Source organism: Oryctolagus cuniculus, chromosome 1, assembly GCF_051225735.1.
Source record: "Oryctolagus cuniculus isolate XC-2025 breed Fujian yellow rabbit chromosome 1, ASM5122573v1, whole genome shotgun sequence".
NCBI lineage: Eukaryota > Metazoa > Chordata > Mammalia > Lagomorpha > Leporidae > Oryctolagus > Oryctolagus cuniculus.
The window spans coordinates 61,600,529-61,625,626 of record NC_142867.1 but is presented as its reverse complement, the minus strand read 5'-3'; the positions used below and the strand labels follow the sequence as shown (position 1 = coordinate 61,625,626).

The 25,098-nt window shown below is 39.0% G+C and overlaps 3 protein-coding genes across 4 annotated transcripts; all 3 read right to left on the bottom strand.

The window, feature by feature from the left end:
- Positions 1–271: 271 nt before the first annotated feature.
- Positions 272–1,773, bottom strand: HBB2 (hemoglobin, beta). 2 transcript variants are annotated; one of them, NM_001082260.3, is given in 3 exon segments: positions 272–494; positions 1,068–1,290; positions 1,417–1,773. In NM_001082260.3, coding segments are annotated over 3 exon segments (444 nt in total). In that variant the 5' UTR covers positions 1,509–1,773; the 3' UTR covers positions 272–365.
- A 7,151-nt stretch (positions 1,774–8,924) lies between these two features.
- Positions 8,925–10,221, bottom strand: LOC100352127 (hemoglobin subunit beta). The gene is given in 4 exon segments (XM_008267985.3): positions 8,925–8,992; positions 8,995–9,064; positions 9,808–10,056; positions 10,150–10,221. Coding segments are annotated over 4 exon segments (459 nt in total).
- A 5,330-nt stretch (positions 10,222–15,551) lies between these two features.
- Positions 15,552–16,936, bottom strand: HBG2 (hemoglobin, gamma G). The gene is made up of 3 exons (NM_001171503.1): positions 16,845–16,936; positions 16,498–16,720; positions 15,552–15,680 (listed from the first exon to the last, which is right to left on the bottom strand). The coding sequence occupies exons 1-3, from the start codon at positions 16,934–16,936 to the stop codon at positions 15,552–15,554; spliced, it is 444 nt and encodes a 147-aa protein (NP_001164974.1).
- Between the last annotated feature and the right edge of the window lie 8,162 nt (positions 16,937–25,098).

Genomic DNA, 25,098 nt, shown 5'->3' with positions numbered 1-25,098 from the left:
AAATTTTAGGGATGTTAAAGAAAAAAATAACACAAAACAAAATATAAAAAAATCTAACCTCAAGTCAAGGCTTTTCTATGGAATAAGGAATGGACAGCAGGGGGCTGTTTCATATACTGATGACCTCTTTATAGCCAACCTTTGTTCATGGCAGCCAGCATATGGGCATATGTTGCCAAACTCTAAACCAAATACTCATTCTGATGTTTTAAATGATTTGCCCTCCCATATGTCCTTCCGAGTGAGAGACACAAAAAATTCCAACACACTATTGCAATGAAAATAAATTTCCTTTATTAGCCAGAAGTCAGATGCTCAAGGGGCTTCATGATGTCCCCATAATTTTTGGCAGAGGGAAAAAGATCTCAGTGGTATTTGTGAGCCAGGGCATTGGCCACACCAGCCACCACCTTCTGATAGGCAGCCTGCACCTGAGGAGTGAATTCTTTGCCAAAATGATGAGACAGCACAATAACCAGCACGTTGCCCAGGAGCTGTAGGAAAAAGAAGAAGGCATGAACATGGTTAGCAGAGGGGCCCGGTTTGGACTCAGAGTATTTTATCCTCATCTCAAACAGTGTATATCATTGTAACCATAAAGAGAAAGGCAGGATGATGACCAGGATGTAGTTGTTTCTACCAATAAGAATATTTCCACGCCAGCCAGAATTTATATGCAGAAATATTCTACCTTATCATTTAATTATAACAATTGTTCTCTAAAACTGTGCTGAAGTACAATATAATATACCCTGATTGCCTTGAAAAAAAAGTGATTAGAGAAAGTACTTACAATCTGACAAATAAACAAAAGTGAATTTAAAAATTCGTTACAAATGCAAGCTAAAGTTTAACGAAAAAGTTACAGAAAATGAAAAGAAAATAAGAGGAGACAATGGTTGTCAACAGAGTAGAAAGTGAAAGAAACAAAATTATCATGAGGGTCCATGGTGATACAAGGGACATCTTCCCATTCTAAACAACACCCTGAAAACTTTGCCCCCTCCATATAACATGAATTTTACAATAGCGAAAAAGAAAGAACAATCAAGGGTCCCCAAACTCACCCTGAAGTTCTCAGGATCCACGTGCAGCTTGTCACAGTGCAGTTCACTCAGCTTAGCAAAGGTGCCTTTGAGGTTGTCCAGGTGACTCAGACCCTCACTGAAGGCAGCCAGCACCTTCTTGCCATGAGCCTTCACCTTAGGATTGTTCATAACAGCATTTGCAGAGGACAGGTCCCCAAAGGACTCGAAGAACCTCTGGGTCCATGGGTAGACAACCAGCAGCCTGAGAAAATGAAAACAGCCCAGGGGAGAGAAGTCAGCACCTGGCAGAAAAGCAGGCGACTACTCTGTTTCTACAAGACCAGTTTCTATCTGTCTCATTAAGTTGTGCTGTAAAAAGGATACCAACCTGCCCAGGGCCTCACCACCAACTTCTTCCACATTCACCTTGCCCCACAGGGCAGTGACCGCAGACTTCTCCTCACTGGACAGATGCACCATTCTGTCTGTTTTGGGGGATTGCAAGTAAACACAGTTGTGTCAAAAGCAAGTGTAAGCAGCAGCTGCCCTGCTCTGCCTTTTATGCCCAAGTCCTGAACTATGTAATCCCTACCCCGTGTGTAGATTGGCCAACACCAGGGTGTGGCTCTGCAGGGTGAGGTCTGGGTGATGACAGCACCCCTGTCCTTGGCAGTTATGGCAATGGCTTAGGAGTCTGACAGACTCAGCCTTCCTTCTATGTATCTCCCAGACCCATACCAGCAGTACTAATTGCTACTGAAAACACCTTTCTTGCCAAATTTATATAATTTTTGTTATTAGAGCCTGGTAAGCCTATGAAAAATTTTCTCTGCAATTATTTATCATACAAATGAGGATTTAAGGCACAGAAAAGGGAGAAGATTTGTGTGTTGAAATCCACTTAAATAGATAAATAGATAGGTAGAGAGAGAGAGAGAGAGAGAGAGATCTTTATGTCTTCAGAATATCCAAAATAATTACAAAAAACAGAATGGATGAAACCTGTGCCATAGTTATAAGTACGACTTCCTTCTGCTTTGGAGTAAATCTTCCTGGTAAGAAAAACACTTATTAATTTATTCATTATATGTTATTGTTGTTGTTACTCATTTAATTTTATCATATAATCAAATAAATAAACTTTTAAAATAGAATAAATTTGAATCAAATTTATTTTGTGGAATTTTTACTCTGTTATGGTTTGGGGGGTGAAGCAATGGAAACAGGGACCTCTCAATGAGGTGAAAACTACACATGTGTCAAAACCAGCTACATGCCAGTGCTGTAACACTAGGAAAAGCAATGGCTTACAATGCCATACCCACACTGGATGCCTAATTAGCTCTGCCTTGGTGATCTGGGAAAGTGTCTAGGGAAAAACGGGGATGTTTCTGGATCTTGAAGGTGGTGGTAGGAGCATGGGAAGACATTTACAGCCTGAGCTGTTTCATCCCTTCTAAACCACTAAGAATGCTATCTTTTAGAAACATTCCTTTGATCCAAACTCTCCACCAACAGCCCTGTTTTCTCTATACATTTTTTGTTTACTTGATTGCTTTTACTAAAGTTTACCCTTCTATCTTTATAGCTTTTCCCAATGTCTTTCTCTTTCTCATCTTTTCTTCCACATAATAAATTGCTAACTTCTCCGGCTAGGAAAGACTTCTGAAGTGTGGAGTGTGGAGTTCTGCTTGTCATTGTTAAAAGTGCAATGAAAAAATCAAAGGAGGAAGTACTTCTGAGCTCAGTGGAGGATCTCAGCATTCCCACAGACCCTGCTGCCCATTCTCCCCTCTTTGCATCATCCCTGACTCATCAGTATATCCCTCCCCTAAACTGCCATTCCTTCCAGTATGGAAAGAGCCATACTTTTCCTTACCATAGAACCATTTTCTAATGCAGGTACCATAATGTCTAGAAACATCTTTCTCTCTCCTTTGCCATTACTGGCAACAAATGTCAAATAGAATTCTCTTGTCATTTCACTCTGAAACTCCAATTACATTAATGTGTTTTCAGTGAGCCAGAAAAAAAAAATTCTCTATTTCCAGTTTTTCCAGAAAAATTCACAAAATTCCCTTTCTATCATGCTATTCTCCAAATTACTGTCCCCATCACTGCTAAATCCATCAGTTATTTCTCACCATTTTAAACTGCTCAGACACCCATCAGGTACTCAAGAGCAAACTGCATTCTGCTCATTCTTTCACTTATGGGAAGGCCTGATTCTTCTCTGGGTATACGGAAATATGTAACAATTATGTGTTCAGGATATGATCATGGGGTAAAAGGGACAGAATTTAAATACTTTATACTTATTCCTCTTTCAAAGACTGGAGCAATGAGCATATAATTTACCCCTAGGAAGGCATTTCAAATGCTGAATACTGGGGAAAGAGGTCTTCCAAATGTTTTTTTTTTTTTAACATTTATTTAATGAATATAAATTTCCAAAGTACAGCTTATGGATTACAATGGCTTCCCCCCCACCATAACTTCCCTCCCACCCGCAACCCTCCCCTTTCCCACTCCCTCTCCCCTTCCATTCACATCAAGATTCATTTTCAATTCTCTTTATATACAGAAGATCAGTTTAGCATATATTAAGTAAAGATTTCAACAGTTTGCACCCACATAGAAACACAAAGTGAAAAACACTGTTTGAGTACTAGTTATATCATTAAATCATAATGTACAGCACATTAAGGACAGAGATCCTACATGAGGAGTAAGTGCACGGTGACTCCTGTTGTTGACTTAACAAATTGACACTCTTGTTTATGGCATCAGTAATCACCCTAGGCTCTTGTCATGAGTTGCCAAGACTATGGAAGCCTTTTGAGTTTTAAGTTTCTTTTTTTAACTTGGCTTTAGCCAATTTTGCCTTTGGTTTTCATTTTATTAAATTTAAAGTCATTAGTTTAGTCATCACTTTACAAGGAGACTTTTAAATATCCTCTTTCATACCTATTTTATCTGATGTCAGGTGTATATATATGAAAGAAGGTGTTCTAGGAAGTTTGGGTAAATCCTTTTCAAGAATTCTTTTTCGTAGAAAAATTAAATAACTTACTAAAGAACAACACAGAAAATGCTTCAATTTTATGTAAAGAGCAGAATTGTCAAGACTACAACTTTGCAGTCTTGGTTAGCAGAAATTGGCACCTTTCTAAATACCTCCTCCGCCATTTCTCAAGTTCAAACTAGATCCCCTAAGTTACATTTTGTCACTGTCTTGTACTGGCACCAGCCACCAGTGCTATATCTTGGGTTCAGGGGAGGGTTTGCTGCTGCCCCAGCAAGATTAGAATGTGAAACAGACTTTTCCGTCTGTTACCCATAACCCTGTGGAGATAACCTACAAGTCATAGGACTATCAAAAGTTCTGATGTATTGGACATAGTAAGTTTCAAGACAGGATAAATAGCGATTGATGTGGTTATGTCCAGAGCCTCAGTCTCAAATCTACACCATCCAAAGTTCCCAGAAAGTAACTGAGATTCACTGCTGCCTCCACCAGCATGAGCCTGCTTCTTTCCTGTAGGGATCAGATAGTCTGCTCTACTTTGCCTCCAGCTCCCGGAAGCACTGCAACACACATACACACACACATACACTCACATACACACACTCACACACACACACATACACATACACAAAATATGTGTTCTCAGAAAGAGGCAGAGGCACAAGTTTCCTTCCTTGACTCCATTCTGGCAGGCTTTCCTGTTTCCTAATGTTCTATACGAAAGTGGTCCTAATCAGAGTATAATTAAGTGGATGAACATGAAGCTCCGTTAACAGAATCCACCTGTTGACACCCATCTAGATGAATGTGAAGCTGTACAGTTCAAAAATTGCCTTCAGCATGAATGTTTCTGAATATATTTGGTGTTCTATATTAAGTTCCTCATGTGTGACATTTCAGCAATCTACTGTCTGCTTTCTTGACTAAACATAGTTCAGCTGTTTGCTGTAGTTTTGTTTCCCAGAAGCACAATTTTTCAGCTACTTCAACTTAGCATCTTCTAAGGATAAGTAAAATAAAATAGCGCTAAGAAAATCAGAACTCATAGAAAGAGGGGCATACACAAAATAGTTGAAGAATTAGGGAATATTGTAGTCTTTATTTATTAGGAAGAATTTATTTATCTCATCAAAAAGTGTAAAGTTAACCCAGATACCACTTTGCTAGAGTGCAGGGATTCTTTAAAAACTCCATTGAAAAATGAAATTAATAGATAAATTGATCTTGGTAGAAAAACATATTTTCATGTATGCTTTTCATAAAATGCATTTCCATGAACTTTTTTGAATACAACTTATATATTTCTAATTATTATAGAGCAATTGGTATTTCAGTGTATGACTTTTACTTTGATGTTTTCTCAGATTTTCACTCAGAATTAGATTTTATTCACCTCACTGAGTGGGCCATTCCTTGAAAGCAATGGTGCAAACTCCTCCAAGGTTAAATTGGAGATTTCACCTTTTTAGAGACAGAATCTTGGCTTAAGTCTGGGCACCCTATAAATACAAGTAGATATTGATTCACAAGTTAAAATCTACAGAGTAGGTCTCTGAGCTCAAAAGATGGATACTTAGGATAATTTTCTGTCAGATTCAACTTGGTTTAATTAAATAATATTATTTTTAAATGTTTTTGAAATCAAACCTACAATCAATCTCTCTCTTTCTCTCCCTCCCTTCTTCCCTCCCTCCTCCCATCTCTATCTTTCCCATCTTCATGTAATGAAATCACCTATAAAGCAACATCATGGGGGAAAATAGAAATAACTGTATGGGAAGTTATCAAATAAATGTGAAGTCAAATCACAAGGAATTAATTCCTCTTCTATGATTTTCTTTTTTTGTAAATAGGGAAGTGCACATTTATTTATTTACTTATTTTTGACAGGCAGAGTTAAACAGAGAGAGACAGAGAAAAAGGTCTTCCTTTTCTGTTGGTTCACCCCCTAGATGGTCGCTACGGCCGGCGCACTGCGCCGATCCGAAGCCAGGAGTCAGGAGCTTCCTCCTGGTCTCCCATGGGGGTGCAGGGCCCAAGCACTTGGGCCATCCTCCACTGCACTCCCAGGCCACAGCAGAGAGCTGGCCTGGAAGAGGGGCAACCGGGACAGAATCCGGTGCCCCAACCGGAACTAGAACCTGGAGTGCCGGCACCGCAGAGCAGAGGATTAGCCTAGTAAGCCGCAGCACCAGCCTCTGCTGTGATTTTCAAGTAATTATTGTCTACCAATAAATGAGACTATAATAACAAGCTGCCAAGTCTCTACTGGCTCTTGACCACCTCAACCACAATAGAAAGGCAGTAATGCCTTGCCCACAGTAATTACTTATGCTTGTCACAAGTTTCTTTTTTTTTGCTTCTTTTTTTTTTAACTTTTATTTAACGAATATAAATTTCCAAAGTGCAGCTTATGGATTACAGTGACTTCCCAACCCATAACTTCCCTCCCACCCACAACCCTCCCCTTTTCCCGCTCCCTCTCCTCTTCTATTCACATCAAAATTCATTTTCAATTCTCTTTATTTACAGAAGATCAGTTCATAGTAAGTTGTAGGCCAAATTTCTTCCTAAATTGATTTGCCACTTTCAGATGGAGAAAAATGGAACACAATATAATAAAATATTTTTGTTCTTTTCTTGACCATGTTGAGGAAAAAAAGGTCAGTTGTTTCCCTATTTCAAGAGCATAAAGTCCACATTCTCTTACCCTCTTTCAGATCCTTCAGAAATCGCTTATCCTTTTATCTGATTCTTAGGAGGGGTTTCCTATGTTCAGGAGGATAAAAGTGATCTTCCTGTGATTTTTCCTGGAGTAATTTGGTTTCTGAGATGTGAGTCTGTGTTTCTTTAATAATCATTGTTATTTGTTCCCATCAATTGGTTCACAACACAAATGAACAGAAAAGGAGCTATGAGCTGGGAACTTAATGCAATTCTCCCACATGGATGTACTGATCACAATCTCTTGAACTATCACTGCTGCCTCTCTGGTCTGCATTACCAAAAGCTGGAAACAGGAAACAGAGCTGGGAATCAAATTCGGGCACTCCACTATAGGATATAGGTATCTAGCAGTTGGCAATCATAGCAATAAAGCATCATAGCAATTATGTCAAATCTATATCCCAAGTCTGTAGTCCTTAAAAAATTTTATTTGTATATAAAGACTTCCTTGGTCACACTATGTGCAATCATCTGAGAAGAAAAAAATGTACATAAAAAACCCTTTACCCTCACACAGTGGCATGTTGGTAAATCCTGGCAGTATATGCAGAGTTCTTACAGAATCATGTTGATATAGAAGAAAGCACCAGGTTCTATTTAGGTATTCAAGTAAGTCCAAGTTAATTAACCAGAATGTGTTGTGTTTCAAGAAATTCATATGTTAGAGGGTTCTAAAAATTCTTCTAATCTTACACATAACAAAATTACTTTCAACAAGAATAAATTTGGCAGCCTGTATTATAAAGCAAAAGATTTATCTTTAGTACCTTACTTTCCTGCTTGCTTCCTCATTGTATATTGCAGTATTTACATCAAAAGAACTCCACGCAATGATCTAACATATTCTTATTTCCCTCAAGAGCTAGGAGTCCTAATTACTTTCATTCACTTATTATTCCATTGAAAAAATTTCCACTTATTATCTATAGAAGAATTTGATACAGGGCACAGTAGGCCTGCAAATTAGTGCAGAATAGACAGAAATATTTATCAAGCATAATATATGTGGGGTGTATGTATGTATTTGCTCGTGTGTGTGTGTGTGTGTGTGTGTGACATAAGAAGAGCTGTAAAGTTGTGAAAAATGAATATACAGGAAGGGTTTGGAAAGAATTTCCTCAGCAACATTAAAAAGTTCACTGAGGGAGCCAGTATTGTGGCGTACGAGGTAAAGCTGCCACCTCTGATGCTGACATCTCATATGAGCACTAGTTTGTGTCCCAGCTGCTCCGCTTCTGACCCAACTCCCTGCTAATGGCACAGGAAAAGCAGCAGAAGATGGCCTAATGTGTGGGTCCTTGCCACCCACATAGGGGATCTGGATAAAGCTCCTAGCTTCAGCCTAGCCAATATGGCCATTTGTAGAGTAAACCAGTGAATGGAAGATCTCTCTCTCTCTCTCTCTCTCCCTCTCTCTCTCTCCCTTTCTCTATAATACCAATTTTAAATTAAATAAATAAATCTTAAAAATTAAAAATAAAAATTCCCCAAGGCTGAGCTCCACAGACCTCAGCAGTGATGAGAGAGTACTAAACTGTACTGGAAATTGAGGACTGGATAAAGAAGCATTATTCTGAAGAGGTTTTGGGAGCAGGAAGGCAGGAAGGTTCTTAGAGCAGGAATACATGTTTGGCAATTAGTAATACGAGTTACAGTGTATAAATATTGGAAAGAGAAAGAAAGGAAACACCACAGTCTGGAGCAAAAAAATTTATGCCCTTGAGCACATTATTTTCTCAGTAACTTTTGAAAGTGGTTATGAGGCCATATCTTAGTTGAAGGTCTCTTGTGGAATCTCTGTAATACAGAATCCTCCCTTTATGAAACACTTGTGACAATCTCTATGCTTTGGAGATAGAAGTGCAAATGTTAGTAGGAATATATGGCCCTCTTCTTTTTCTCATTTTCTTGATTTATTTATAAGAAACAAGAGGTTCCTATCTGTAAGCCATCAGGGATTCTCCCCCACCACATATCCATGGTGAGAAAAATAAAATAAATGATATGAACCATGAAGTTAAGATAAATGATCTTTTATTAGGCTCACACCCTTAGGTTGGGTATTATGTCTTCATGTTCAATAGATGAAATATAGAAAAGATTTTCCATGGAACAGGGTAAGTAGAGAACAAGTCAAGATCTTAGGGGTACTTGTGAGCCAGGGCATTGGCCACACCAGCTGCCACTCTGTGATAGGCACCTTCAGCTATGGGGTAAATTCTTTGCCGAAGTAGAAGGCCAGCACAATCACCAGCCCATTGCCCTGGAGTGTGAGAAAGAGCTATGGAGATATTTTACGTATGGTTAGCACAGAAATCAAGCTTGTATTCTGAAATTGGGCCAACACTAATTATTTTCTTCCTACATCTTAATCTAAATAGAGTCTCAATTTAAAACAACCAATATATATATAAGTGTATAATCACATAGGTATGTACATGTATATGCATATATAATAATATTACTAATTAATCCCTTAATTGATGTAATAGTGGATTGCTTCTTAGCAACATCTGCAACCCCACCTACAATGTGACCTTTTGATCTATTGTCCTCAGATAGATAGTTACCTTCCTTTTATTTTCATTTATTCTTGAATTTATAAAATTCAAATTATTCTTCATGTTCCAAATGATTTATAGCCTATAGACATATCCTGTGCTTCTCCTTTTTGAGAAGTCTCTCCTATCTCCATGGAGGGTTAGAAGGTTTTTTCCAGGTGCAGAATTAGCATATGGAATCTAGAATGCATAACAAAGATAGCAATTAGAGGAAAGGATATTGGGCAGGGAGTGGAGAGCAAGGAAAATATAGGATATTAATAAAGAAACATTAAAAAACAATGCTGTGAGGAATGAAAAAACGAAATACTAAAGAAAAATGAAAATTTTTGAAAAGCAATAAATGACGAAATATAGGGAATTAGATAGAAATGTTGACAAAGACAGGTTGCTTAAGAAACAAACAACAAAAAAAGAAGATGAGAATGTGAAAAGAAAAAAGTGGAACATTGCCTAGACTAACACTGAAGTTCTCAGGATCCACATGGAGCTTGTGACAGTGCAGCTCACTCAGCTGGACAAAATTTTCCCCGAGGTTGTCCAGGTGATTCAGACCCTCACTGAAGGTAGCCAGCACCTTCTTGCAATGGGCCGTCACCTTGACATTACTCATAACAGCAGGTTCAGAGGACAGGTCCCCAAACGGTATAAAGAACCTCTGGGTTCTTGGGTAGACAATCAGCACTGGGGGATTCAGTGCCTGGCAGAAACCCTGGGGCCAGCTCTGTCTACACAAGCCCAGCTTCCATCTGCCTCAATAGACTGCCCTATAACTTGAAAAGCAACCCTCTCAGGGCCTCATCACCAACTTCTTCACATCAACCTTGCCCCACAGGGCAGTGAATGTATCCTTCTCTTCACCAGAGAGATGCACCATTCTATTTGGAATATTGCTAGTAAACACAGTTGTGTCAAATACAAGCATAAGCAGCAGCTGTCCCACTCTGCCTTTTATGCCCAGTAGTGGCCCCTGCACTGCCTACCCTGGTGAGTCACCAATGCCAGGGTGAGGCCAGAAGAGTGACAGAACACTGGTCATGGTCAGCTCTGGCACTGGCTTATGAGTCTGAATTCAGACTTTTCCCTCTATGTATCTCCAGGACCCCTCCCAGAAAATATTCATTGTTACCAAAATCACCCTCCTTAGCAGTTTTATTTATGCAGTTTTATGTAAATTTTCTGATATCACAAGCCTATGAGAAATTACTTCCACAACTTTTTTTATTACACAAATGAAGAAAGAAAGCACACAAAGTAGAGGTTTGCATATTTGGATAATTTAAAAGTATACATATGGATCTCTTCCTGTGTCTCAAGAACATGCAAAAAAAATTAGAAAGAATGGATGATATCTCTGCCATATTTCTAAGTATGTCTTCTCTCTTCTTTGCATTAATCCTTCTGGTAAGAAAATACATATTCATTCAAACAATAATGTTTGAAAAATAGAATAAATCTGGAACAAGTTTGTTCTGTGTGATACTTATTAGATTTTTACAATGCAGAAATGGAAACATGGAGACTTCAGATGTAAAATTTACAAACACACCAAAACCCAATTACCAGCCAAAGTTGAAAAACTGGGAGAAGCAATGCTTTCAAATGGGATATCAACATTGCATGTTGATATTATTTCTGTCTGAACTGAACTGGGGAAGTGTCTAGGGAAGCAGAGAAAGAATATGACTTGACAGGAACTCTATTATTTGTGCCATCACCAGCATCCTCCCAGGACACACATTAGCTGTGTGTGGAGGCTGGAATCACGATCAGAGCCAAGACTCAAAGGCAAGCAGTGTAATGTGGAGTCTGGGCCTCCCAACCAGCATTTTAACCACCACCTTCTAATTCACTATGACAGAACACTGTGGTTGATTTTCTCGCTCCTCTAGAGACTGCCCTCTTTTATAAAGAAGGGTTGGTAATCCAAGGAGACTAAAATATCTAGTCTAGGCCACAGATACTAGAAACTTTTATATTGTGTAGATATGCTCCTATGAAAAAGAACCTCACACCATGTATATGCAAGCATTTCAGCATTGCTGGGTGTGAAAACCTCCATTGAAGAGGGTTATTTCTCTTTTCCTAGTCTTGAGTCTAAGCTCAACAAACTTCAGAAATACATTCAAAAATTATCAGAGTATTTTGTTTAAAGTTAGCTTAAAAATAGCAGCATCCGACCCAATGCTCAATAGATTTATAATTCTTGACCTTCCTAATTGTAATTCACACTTTAAGATAAGGGTACAGAAAATTTTTTCTTGGTTTTTGATTTGCTTTTTAAAATTAAAAGGATTTCTATCTACCTTCTGTTTGGAAACACAACTAAGAATTGATTATGTTTGATAAGAACTGAGCATTGTTCCATTGTGAGTGATTACTATTAATAATGCATCCATTGGGAGCCAGCACCATGGCTCGCTTGGTTAATCATCCCCCTGCAGCTCAGGCATCCCTTATGGGGGTTGGGTTCTAGTCCCAGTTGCTCCTCTTCCAATCCAGCTCTCTGCTGTGGCCCAGAAGGGCAGTGGAGAATGGCCCAATTGCTTGGGCTCCTGCACCTGCATGCGAAATCAGGAGGAAGCACCTGGCTCCTGGCTTCAGATCAGTGCAGCGTGCCTGCCGTGGCGGCCATTTTGGGGGTGAACCAACAGAAGGAAGAACTTTCTCCTTTCTCTATGTCTCTCTCTCTCTCTTTCTCACTGTCAAACTCTGTCAAGTAAAAAAAAAATAATGCATCCATTGGGCCAATACCATGGTACAGCAGGTTCAGTTGCTGCTTGCAAAACAGATGTCCCATGTAGGAATGCCGTTTTGAGTCCCTAGTGCTCCACTCCCAATCCAGCTTCCTGATAATAAGCCTGGGAAAGCAGCAGATAATCACCCAAGTGTTTGGGGCCTTGCCGTCAAGGGGATGACCCAGATGGAGTTCCTGGCTCCTGGCTTTGGCCTAGACCTGGCTGTCATGGGCATTTGGGTAGTGAACCAGTGAATGGAAGATTCTATCCGTGTGTGTGTGTGTGTGTGTGTGTGTCTCCATCTCTCTCTGTAACTCTGCTTTTCAAGTAAATAAATCTTAAAATATATAAAACATGAATAACAATTGCTAAGCTTCAAGAAGCTAATTCATCCCAACAAACTGAATTCTCTCTGACCTCTCAGTGCCTTTTGGACTGGTGCAGAGCTGCAAAGGAAAGATTCTGTGCTTTGTTATATAGCCCTGAAGGAAGAGTTTGAGTCGACCCAAAGGAGCCCTTTTGAGAGTAGAAGTTAGTGAAAGATAGAAGCCAAGGGGCTCTCACTTAAACTCCTTTGTGGGCTGGGATGAAATGGTTTAGGGCACTAGCTTCTAATGGCAGTAATGCTTATCCCTCAAACACTGTGAACACACTGCCATCCCTGCTGATTCAGGGGTATTCATCACTCTGCAGGTCAGCGAATGTTCTCCCCACCTTACCAGCTGGACAGGCATTTATTACTGCAGTTTCTTCCAAATGCTGTTTTGACCCTCTTTGTAAATCACTTTTTAAGGCTTCCTAATTCTTTCTTGTTCATACCTGTTCCACACTTCCAATTTATTTCACATGCATGGCCTCCACTGACATTTGATCCCTCTTTACATCAGTGCTAGAACATCATCACAATCATCTGACTCATCACATAAGTTTTATTTTATTATTTTATTTTACTTTTTATCTGAAAGGTAGAGACCCAGAGAAGATAGAGAGATATTTTATCTTGTTAACTCTTCAAATGGCTACAGCAGCCAGAGCAGGGCCAGATTGAAGCCAGGAGTCTGAAGCTCAATCCAGGTCTCCCACATTGGTGACAGGGAACCAAGCACTTAAGCTATCACCTGTGGCCTCCCAGGGTATGTGTTAGCAGGAAGTTGGATCAGAAGCAGAGGAGCTGGGCCTTGAAGGAAGCACTCCAATATGGGATGTGAGTATTCTAAGCAGCTACATAACCAATCTTCCAAATTCATGCTCCCATCATTTTTTAAAGCAAAACATTCACTTAGCCAAATAATCTATACATTGTTTAAATGCTGGAAACTTAAAAAATAGATTTGAGAGGTAGAGAGAAACAGTTTCCATCCACTGGTTTACTCCTCTAAGTCCTGCAATGGCCAAGAGGGAGATAGGATCCAAAGCCAAGGTAGGAACTCAATCCTGGTCTCCCACAGAGGTGACAGAAAACATTTTTTTTTTATTTATTGGACAGGTAGAGTAATAGACAGTGAGAGAGAGGCAGAGAGAAAGGTTTTCCTTCCATTGGTTCACTCCCCAAATGACTGCTACAGCTGGAGGTATGCCGATCTAAAGCCAGGAGCCAGGTGCTTCTTCCTGGTCTGTCATGCAGGTGCAGGGGCCAAGCACTTGGGCCATCCTCCATTGCCCTCCAGGCCACAGCAGAGAGCTGGACTGGAAGAGGAGCAACCGGAACTAGAACCCTGGGCCCATATGGGATGCCGGCACCGCAGGCGGAGGATTAACCAAGTGAGCCGTGTGCTGGCCACAGAAAAGCAATTATTTGAACAATCATCATTGCTTCCCATGGCTTTCATTACCAATAAACTAGAGTTGTGGGCATAGCTGGGTATTAAACCCTGTGACTCTAGTGTGAGACACAGACATTTTAACCAGCATCTTAACTCCTAGGCTAAATGCTCACCTCTAAATGTTGGAAATTTTGAATGAACAGACAAGAAAACTTATGAAGTCTCATGAAGGTCACAGCTAATAGAAAAGGCAATGAATGCACACAACTAAACAAATAACTGAATAAGATAATTTTATGAGGTATTGTATGACAGAAGAAAATGCATAAAATGATACAGCAGCAACTGGCTATAGAAAAATAACGTAGAATAGCTTTAGTAAAAGAAGTCAGAGTTGAATTAGGAACCTAATGACAAGATAGAGCCAGATATAAGAAGTTAGAGAAATAAGTCCATGAAGCAGCAGGAATTTTCAGTGCAAAACTCTGAAACTGCAGAAGAAAAAAACAAGCTGAACCAAGAATTTTTGGCATTTCATAATAGAAAAAATAAATTAGAACATCAGAGTAAAATGTATTAAGGGAGGAACAAAAGGATTGAAAGTAGAGAAATGGGCTCAGGTGTATTATTGGAATATTATAGATGAAAATTGAGATGAGATTGAATTCCAAGGCAAGAAAAGCAATGATAGTCACCTAACATTAGCATGATTAGCACCCACAGCCAGGCTAATCTTCCTAATTCCATGGTCATTGTATTGTACACCTGCCTATAAACATGGATTAACTTTTAGTCATACAACACCTTCACTGCAAACTAATCAATACAAATCCCTCCTGTTTCCCTCTGACCGCCCAGTGCTGCTCCATTGATCACATATCACATGCATTCTTATTTCTAACCTTCTGATGATTTATTTCCCCCACAAAGATACTCATCCCTTCTAGCTACTCACAATGATACTTTTTCCTTGAAGTACTGTATTCTATGTGTACCCTTGGACATTGTCTGCCCAGGAAGCATGGGATCAAATTAACTATCCTAGGCAAGCCTCAACACTTAAAGCATAAATCTCTTCAGGATCAGCTATTTGTGGTTAACTTGGAAAAGAACTACCCCCTGCTGTGTTCTTCAAGATCTCCAACCTCCTATCTAGCCCCACAAATGTTGTGGAAAGTATGGTGCATGTGGGAATTGTGTTGCACCAAATAGACTGAAATTAGAACTCTTGCCCAGACTTAGACCTACTAAGGTCTGTAATTTCTTCTTTCCATTGAGCCCCATCACTACTCTGCCTCAAGTCAGCCCCTGAGGACTTCCCTGAAGACTTCATCCCCTCCTCTACACTGTCCTGTTCTGAATTCTTGTCCCATAAAGCACTTCCTCCTCACCCGAAATCCCCACTCCTTGTTTCCCGTGCAGAATTCTCACATGCATGCCCTTTTGTTGCCTTGTTCTTCTGTTTTCTCATCAGAAATCCACCGCTCAAGCAAAAGTAAATGAAGAGTATACACACATAGTACACAGGCACACACACATCCCTCAACAATAAAAAAAATAAATCCCTTGAGGATCATATATTTAAAAGTACAAGGAAAATAAACTCAATACCATCACAAATAATTTCTTAGAGTAGTTTTATTATTTTCATTATTATTTGAGGGATAAAGCTTCTTCCTGGAAGCTCTGTCCTACAGTGAAGGGGTTCAGTGATACTTGTGGGCCAGGGCAGTGGCCACTCCAGCCACCAATTTCTGCCAGGCACTCTGGACCTGGGGAGTGAATTCCTTGCCAAAATACTTCGCCAAGACAATTACTAGCACATTTCCTAAGAGCTGTGGAGGTGAAAAGAGAAGACAAACACAAACACATAGTTAATAGAGAGTTCAGGCTAGTCTCCCGCTATCTGGACACTGAATACCCCTCAAAACCAAGCCTTTGTTAATTTACCTCCAAGGCTGATCTTCCCCCCCTCCCAGTTGTTACATGTAAGTAGTTTGGTCCCCTTTCCAAACTAATCATTGGTCATAATTTAAATATTTCTGTCATCTAACACAACTCCCCATTTGTGGGCTGAGGGGAAAAAGTAACACCTCACAGATATCTTTTCAAAACCACTTCAGACCAAATGTTCCAATTATTTCTCTCCCCAGAGACACATAATCCCTCATCTGGAAGTGTATAATTTAGTTAGAAATGGGGCATTGCAGCATTTTAAACAAGTATTAGCCATTAGAGGAATATGCATGGCACTCTACACAAAATCACGTAAGTCTCTGCCTTATGGCTGCCCTCATTTATCTTTCCCATTGTCACTCCTTTTCTGCCTTCATTAGGGTTTTAAACTTTTTTAAGGAAAGTGAGTTGGGGGAGAAATGAAGGAGTTATTTCTTCAAAAGTCAAATTAACAAAAGTCTGTTTCCTCATCTCTACAGAAGCCTCTTCTAAAATACACTTGAGTATAGACGAATCCCTCTACACTCCTGAAAGTATTGTTTAGACCCTAATGCATTACCACTTAGTCTCAGTTCAGTCCTCTAGAGCTTTCTTACTCCCAACCAAATATCTCCTATGCTGCAGAAGGTCAATACTTAATTGTCTATCTTCACCCATGACTAAATGCAAGAGGGCTTGAGCTTGTCTTGGACTTACTTTGAAGTTCTCGGGATCCACATGCAGCCTGTCACAGTGCAGCTCACTCAGGTGGGCGAATGTGTTTTTGAGATCATCCACATTCTTTACAGCATCTCCAAAGGCAGTCAACACCTTCTTGCCATGGGCCTTCACTTTGGGGTTTCCCATGATGGCAGAGGAAGAGGACAGGTTTCCAAAGCTATCGAAGAATCTCTGGGTCCAAGGATAGACAACCAGGAGCCTATAGAGACAGAACAATAGTGGTGGGAGTATCAGAGAGCTTCACAAGTCCTGAGAAAGGGCCTGGAGTCCTGCCAGGCTCAGTTTCATTCCTCCTCTGCCTTGTCCTGGACCCCAGGGCCTACCTTCCGAGGGCTTCTGCTCCGGCATCTTCTACGTCCACCAGCTTCCATGTGCTTGTGATAGCAGCCTTTTCCTCAGCCGTGAAATGAACCATGATGTCTGGTCTAGGAGCTCGCTGAGCTTGCTGATAGTCTCAGATGTCTCAGAAGCAAGTATGTGAAACTGCTCTAAGGCTCGTCCTTTTATTCTTCCTCGCTGGACATCTGGCCCCTTGTTTCGCCGTGTTCTCTGAGGCTATTGGTCAGTGTTTTTGTGTAACGACTATTGGTCAAGGCAAGGCTGGTCAGCGCAGGGGTGAGGTTTAGGCAGAGAAAGCTTCACACAGACTATACATTGAGATAGTGGCAGAGAGGCCCCCTCAAGGGGGCTCTGCTCCTCAAGTTTTGTTAGTCCTGTCCCTTTTCAATTCAATTTTTCAAAGAGTTCTCCCATTTATTTTTCTATTTAGCTATTTTTCTTGTTTCCTCACCATTAAATAGTCTAGGACTTTTTTTGCCAGAATTTCCTATATTTTAGTCACTAACACCATAGATGCCTGCAAATTATAGCTAAAGCATAAGCAAACATATGAAAAGTATTCAGATAATTTTGGGCACAGATCCAAGATTTCTGATGAGACAAGTATAAATCTCATTCAGTTAGGAATGGCCAAGGGAGAAGTCCTATACTGATTGTGAATATATCCTTTGTGGCTTTAGGAGATATATTCCTAATTCACAACTGTGTAGGGAAAACAACTCCCATAAAGCATAACTCTCCATGCATAAATATGTTAGTATTAAGTAGCATAATACAGAATTGAACTCTTACTTTATTTTCTACTTACATGTATCTACTTTATTTTCTACTTACATGTATTGTATCTGTTTGAAATAAGTATGTCTGTACTGCGTGAGCAAAATATATTTTCATCCACATGAATGTCTTGCTCTGTAGGCACCACATAATGTGTGCTTCCCACTGGATAAGTGTGTATGCTGACTGGTGACCCAGAGTATTGGTGTTGCTCTTCTGTACTCAGTGTGGCTCTGAGTAAATTATCTCTGATAAATGCCAGGGAAAATTTTCAGCAATTTTTATTATAAGACAAAACATCAGGGAGCATCTCCTTCTCTTCTTATGTGTGTTTGAAATAGCTCAAAAGGCAGGAGCTATTTCCATTGACTCATCATTCATGTACTGTCACAGCTGGGACATAACTAAACTTTTAGACACTTTTATCTTTAATTGACTTCTGTCTCTGACATGTCACACTTTGAATAAGGCAGGAAGAGTCCTTTTTTTAAGTTTATGCTATTTTGTTTTATTGTCTCTGAAAACAGTCCATGGTTTCATACCTTGCTAGTTCATAATATTCGAAGTTTTGGAAGTCTGGCTTAATTATTATTTGTCCCTGTGGCAAGTCTCAATGATCATATAAAAATACAGGTTATGAAATTACACATTTCAGATCAACAGCAATTAAAATAATACAGCTAAAATCCTTCTACTTTTCTTGATGCCACATACAACCTGTATTTGTTCACTGTTGATAATGATTAAAAAACTAGGAAGATCAGATTTGTTCAAGATGTCAGTAATTTTCCAGTATAACCAAAATAATTTATGACTTTTCTCAAGCTAAGGGTGAGTAGAGGACATTTCTACTGATATAAAGGAATTCAGGTTACAGTCTCCTTAAGAAATGAAGCCTGTGAAGTAGATTTATAAAGAAAGCACTTTGACCACATTAATAGTCCTATTGTGGTCAGTTTATAGAACTCGACCTTGGAGGATGACTCAGAGGCTAATATCTAAGACTCCAAAAGTCTTAACAAATGAGGGTGTTTTAATCACTCCCTCTCAGACTCAGGGATATCTATGATCCCTCACATCTGCAAGCAACTTCCCTATCTTTCTAGAAACCCAGTGATTCAAGAGTCATCGCTAACAAGAAAATCCCCCCCCCCACTATCTTTTTGAGGTAATATTTCCAATTTTCTCCTTGTCCATAGATGTTTTATCCTTCCATTTTCCCCACGTCATTACTTATGATATACCTAAGACCTCACCTATAAAGTTGTGTTTTCATAAATGCCATCCCATGTACTATTAAACATTTACATAATAACATGAATAATTGTGTTATAATTGTTCTAGAAACTCTGGCTTTAAGACAACTGATCAAGGAAATAAATTTTTCTCTGAGGGTTTAAAATTTAGGGGCAGAAGATACAGAAAATGAATAAGTAAATGATTAACAAAATAATTTCAGATATCACTGCTTTCTAAAAAGAAAATTATTATCTGGACTTGGTAAGAATGAAGCATGATTGTGTCAGAAAGAGCTTTTTCCAAAGAGGAAGTACTTGAGCTGCTTCAGACTGACAAACAGGAATCTGTCATGGGAAGATATTAGGAAAGAGAACTTAGAAGATGAAATAGCAAATTCAAAGCTCTGAAGCAATAGAAAAGCAACTCTTGGAATGCCAAAGAGATAAATGGTGGGCCTGGGAAGTGGAGAACATTGACTCATTGTTGCAGAAGAGGCACAGGTCTAAAGAGATGGAACCTGTCTTCCGCTGGTGGGAGTGAGAGGTCGTTACAGGATTTTAATCTTCGTAATGGCATAATCTCTAAGCTCTCTGTATTCCTGGTTACATTACTGTTGTCAGAATATTCTGGTTGTTGCAACACTATTTTGTTCAGAAAACTTATTGCCTATACATTGACATGAATTACTTACACTTTTGTGTATCATTTACACCTGTCTCTGAGTTGTGTATGCGTGAATTAAAAATTTATTCCAATTATGTTATGTTGGGAAAGTACTATCTAGATTTAGATCTACCCCCCTCTTAGGGATGAAGAGTGTGTTACCTGTCTATAGCTCCATAGTCACCATCCTTGATGCCTTCTAGCAGAGCCAGAATAATAGTTGGGAACAAGAGAGGAAAAAATTGATTGATTAAAAATTCACCTTCATCTCATTTATGATTGCTTAAAAACATTAGTGGCATGAATAACCCCTGTTTACTCTGTTTAGGGTCATACTGAACTCAAAGAGGCCACTGATAACCCAAAACTACAATAATCGTTGTTCATTTATCCATAGTATAGAGATTTAACATAAAATTAAGAAGTCATTCACAATGGAAATTAGGGCAGTCATCATGGGGTATTTAGTTTTCTCAAAAAACTAAAAATATATTAACCATATATTATCCAGCATCTCTCTTCTGGATATATATCCAATGGAATAAAAACAGTATATCATAAAAATACCTTCCCTGTCATATTCATTTGGCTGTTCACAACAGCCAAAATATGGAATTGATCTAGGTGCCCATTGATAGATAAAGAAAATGTCATGTAAAAAAAAGAATCTTTGTACAAAAATGTTTAAGAATGATTTACTACTGTAGTTTAAATGACCTATGATTATTTTAAAATGTAATTTACATGGGGCTGGTGCTGTGGCACAGCGGATTAACACCCTGGCCCAAAGTGCCGCCATCCCATATGGGTGCCAGTTCAAGACCCGGCTGCTCCACTTACAATCCAGCTCTCTGCTATGGCCTGGGAAAGCAGTAGAAGATGTCCCAAGTCCTTGGGCCCTGTACTTACGTGGGAGACCTGGAAGAAGCTCCTGGCTCCTGGCTTTGGATCAACACAGTTCCGGCTGTTGCAGCAATTTGGGAGTGAACCATTGGATGGAAAACCACTCTCTCTCTCTGCCCCTCCTTTTCTCTCTGTGTTACTCTGACCTTCGAATAAATAAATAAATCTTTTTAAAAAATTAATGTATATGAGTAAAATTAACATAATTTCTTTTGATTATTGTTTATTGTTCTTGATTATATGTCTGATGAACTATGGCCTTATCTAACTCTTTATTTAATGGAGCATTAAGTCTTTGACTATAATGTCAAAGTTAATGTAAGTTACAAATATGTTATATCAATAATTAAAAGAAGAAAGAAAAGGAGAGGGAGGGAGGAAGGGAAGTATCATTATATTATTAGAGTTGTATCTATGAGCTACATTAAGTCTGTTTTCATTATATTAATAAAAATTAAAATGTGATGTGCATACAATGAAATATTATTCAGCCATAAAAAGAATGAAATTTTGACATTTGGAGCAAAATGAATGGAACTGGAACTCTTTATGTTAAGTGAAATAAACCAGACACAGAAAGACAACTACTATGTGTTCTGTCTCATATATGGAAGTCTCAAAAAACTGGCTTTAGCATAATGATTACTAGAAGATAGAGAAGGTATGGGGAGCAGGATAGAGGGAGGTAGAATAACAGATACCAAAACAGTTAGACCAAATAAATAAATTCTAGTGTTTCATAGGAGAATAGAGCTATTATAGTTCATAATACCGTTATCTATTCTGCAAAGAACTGAAAGAGAGGATCTCACAGGCTCCAAACACAAAGAAGAGATAAAGTTGGTGTTGTGGTGTAGCAGGTAAAACCACTATCTGCATCATCAGCATCCCATATGGGAGCCGGTTCATGTCTACTTCTATCTATTCTCTGCTAATGTGGCTGGGAAAGCAGCAGAGATCCAAGTGCTTCCACCCCTCTACCCTCATGGAAGACCCAGAAGAAGCTCCTGTTTCTGGCTTGGGCCTGGCCCAGACCCAGTTGTTGTAGTCATTTGGGAAGTGAACCAGCAGATGAAAGACCTCTCTTTGTCTTGTCCTCTATGAAACTTTGTCTTTCAAATAAATAAAATAAATCTTCAAAAAAGGAAAGATAATGGAAAGGCTAATTACCTATTTGATGAGTTTATGCTAAATACTTGTGTTGGATACTGCATTTAACATAATTAGAATATACAATTATTGGGGCCAGTGTTGTGGTGCAGCAATTTAAGACACTGCTTGCAACACTGGCATCCCATATTGGAGCACTGGTTCGAGTCCTGGCTGTTCCACTTCAGATCCAGCTGCATGCTAACGTATTTGGAGAAGCATCTGAAGATTTCCCAAGTACTTGAACTTCTGCCACCCACATGAATGACCTGGATAGAGTTCTTGGCTCCTGGCTTTGGCCTGACACTGTCCTGGCCATATCTGCCATTTGGGGAGTGAGCCAGCCTATAGAAGGTTTCTGTCTCTGTCTCTGTCTCTCTCTCTCTGTTGCTCTGACTTTCAAATACACAAATAAATATTTGAACATAAATATGTACGTTTAATATGTTAATCAAAAACTTTTTTAATGAGGTGAGTGTTTGATGCAGTGGTTATGACACCATTTGGGATGCCCACATCTCCTATCAGAGTGCTTGGTTCAAGTCCTAACTGTGTTTTCTATTACACCTTCCAGTTAACATGTACCCTGGAATGCGGCATAAGAGATCTAGATTGAGCCCTAGTTCCTGGTTTTAGGCTGATACTATTATGGCTACTGCAGAAATTTGAGTAGTGAACCAGCAGAAAGATCTCTTTCTCTCTCTCTGGGTCTATCTCTACCTCTATCTCTTTTTCTGTCCCTGTGCCTTTCAAATGAAAAACAAACATAAAAATAAAACCTAAACATAGAAAGTAGATAATCATTAAAAATAAATTTAAAAGGTAGAGAATGAGCAAACAGCATATTTTCATAGAATTGGAGTATAGAAGAAAATCAAATAAAACTCCTGTGCTGAAAATTGTAATATTTAAGATGAAGAATTCAGTACATTAGCTAATAGCAGACAGAAATGACATAAAAAAGATTAGCAGACTCAAAGAGCAATAGGAAATACTCAATTGAAATACTCAAATTGAAGCACAGATAGAATGAAAAAAAAAAAAACTGAGCAGCTGATAGAGGAGCCTGGAGCAAAGGAGGACAGAAGGAAACCCAATAAATATTGAGCAAAATCTTTTAAAATCTCATAAATGTTCCACATATCCAAGACTGGAAACTTTAAGCAAGGTTTAAACAGAAGAGAAAAACGATCCAATGCACACCATAGTCAAACTGCTAAAACTCAAAGAAGAAAACATAGAACAATGGAATGATATTTTATCTTTCATAAAAATATATTGCCAACATATCATTTTATATCTAGTGAAAATATCCTTTAATATACAGGTGGAAAACCTAGCCAATACCTTTCAAATTTCTTAGATTCGACATTCTTGTTTCCACTTCAACAAACATCAATAATTCAAAAAGTCACATGGAATAATTGATTTAACTCACTCTGAAAACAATGATTCCCAAAATGTTGAAGAAAAAGAAGAAAACTTTCATTTGGTGTTTTTTGCATTTTTTTCTCCTTGAGTAGCAACAATATTCACAAAATATCTGGTTTCTATCAAAATTAAGTAATCTTTTTCTAATACTGTTAGACACTATTATTCAATTAACTAAATTTTAAGGAATTCATGAGGATGGAAGATAGAATGCCTTCAAATTTATTATGTTGTTAAGTATACTGTGGCTCTCTTGGTTAATCCTCCACCTGCGGTGCCGGCATCCCATATGGGCGCCAGGTTCTAGTCCCGGTTGCTCCTCTTCCAATCCAGCTCTCTGCTGTGGCCTAGGAAGGCAGTGGAGGATGGCCCAAGTGATTGTGTGCCTGCACTCGCGTAGGAAAAAGCACCTGGCTCCTGGCTTCAGATCGGGGTAGTTCCGGCCGTGGCAGCCATTTAGGGGGTGAACCAATGGAAGGAAGACCTTTCTCTCTGTCTCTCTCACTGTCTAACTCTATCTGTCAAATAAATAAAAAGAAGTATACTGACATGCATTTTGTTACTTGTTTTATTACAATTTTACAATTAATATATTCAGAAAAGAGAAAAATAATTCATAGGACAAATTCTGATCAATGTGTGGGGGCAATGAATATCTGAGAAAGTTTCATTTGTGAAGATACAGCATTCTAACTTGTAAATTCTCCCGATTTGAGAGGTGGACTCAGGACCTGAATGTCAAGATTCCCTGAGCAAACCAGCACTCCCTCAAGAGTGAATCATTTAATCACACTCCTATAGGAGGGTCTCCAGGCCAGTGCCTGGCCTCCTCCTGTTACATTCAGCCAGTCTGGGACCTGTCAGTCATTGTCCAGCTCCTCCTTCCTTCTCACTCACCTCCGTCAATCAGATACCATCTCTTCCTCCCTCGACATTGTACATCATTCACTTTTGTAGATCTCTCTGCCCCCCTCAGGTTTAAATCATTATATCTGTCCTTTTGAATAATCAGTCATGTCTAGTCTCTGAAAATTTGAATTCATCCAGCATGCATAAGAAGATTATTTCCCCCAAAATCTTATCCATGGAGTCACTTAGCATCCTAAGAATATTTATAACTCATTGTCGCTAATAGCCTAGTAGTAGATTTTATTTTTTATAGTCAAAGCTCAGCACTATCTAATCTTTCCTAATACTCCCCTCTACTTCCAGAATTCCAGTTCCATCTATGACACCAAGTTTTACCTTGCTGATTTAGGACCAGGCACATTTGCTAGTATTTTATTTTCTACATGAAATCTTTATCTTTCCCATGAAAGTTTTCATTTGTGTTGAAACTAGCTTTATTTTACAGCATTCAATCAGAAGATAATGCACAATGATGTAATATGTCTCAGTCTTGGCATCCCATTGAGACAACAGAACCCTTCAGGAAAGAACAAACTGCAGTTTGTTCATGAAAACATTTTTTTCTGGAAATTTCCAACTCATACTTTAACTCATTTCTTTATATTCAAACCAATTTCTCAAGATATAAATCAAGCTAATTTCTTCAATGTGTATGTTCAAGTACATTAAAATAGTATTACCAGTCTAGAGTTTTGATCACTACAAATCTTTCTTTTGAGTGAAACAACATTCACCATAAATCTGATTTCGCAGATACCACTTGGTCCCTCATTCCCTTCCCTCTGCCGTATGTTTTTGCCACACTCAGTCCACTTAATGAAGCCTTTGCCCCACCCAAGAGAACTTCTTCCCCATCTTGGTGTCCTCTCTGATTCTCCTGTACCCTCCAATAACACCTCCCTTTATTTGATAAATCCTAATATACTACTCAAAGAATCTCTTATTTCTTCCTATGTCTCTCTCTGCTCTCAATCCATGAACATGTGTGGTTTTTTTTTTTTAAACACATGAGTAAAATACGAAGAAGATGAGACATCATTTTTTGATTACTGAATAGAATGTATTTTATTAAACAGAAACTGTGCCATCAAGGCTGAGCCTAGTCCCCAGGTACAGAAGGAGGACGCTGGGGATGAGTAGGGGCACTAAAGAAACTGGGAAGAGAGA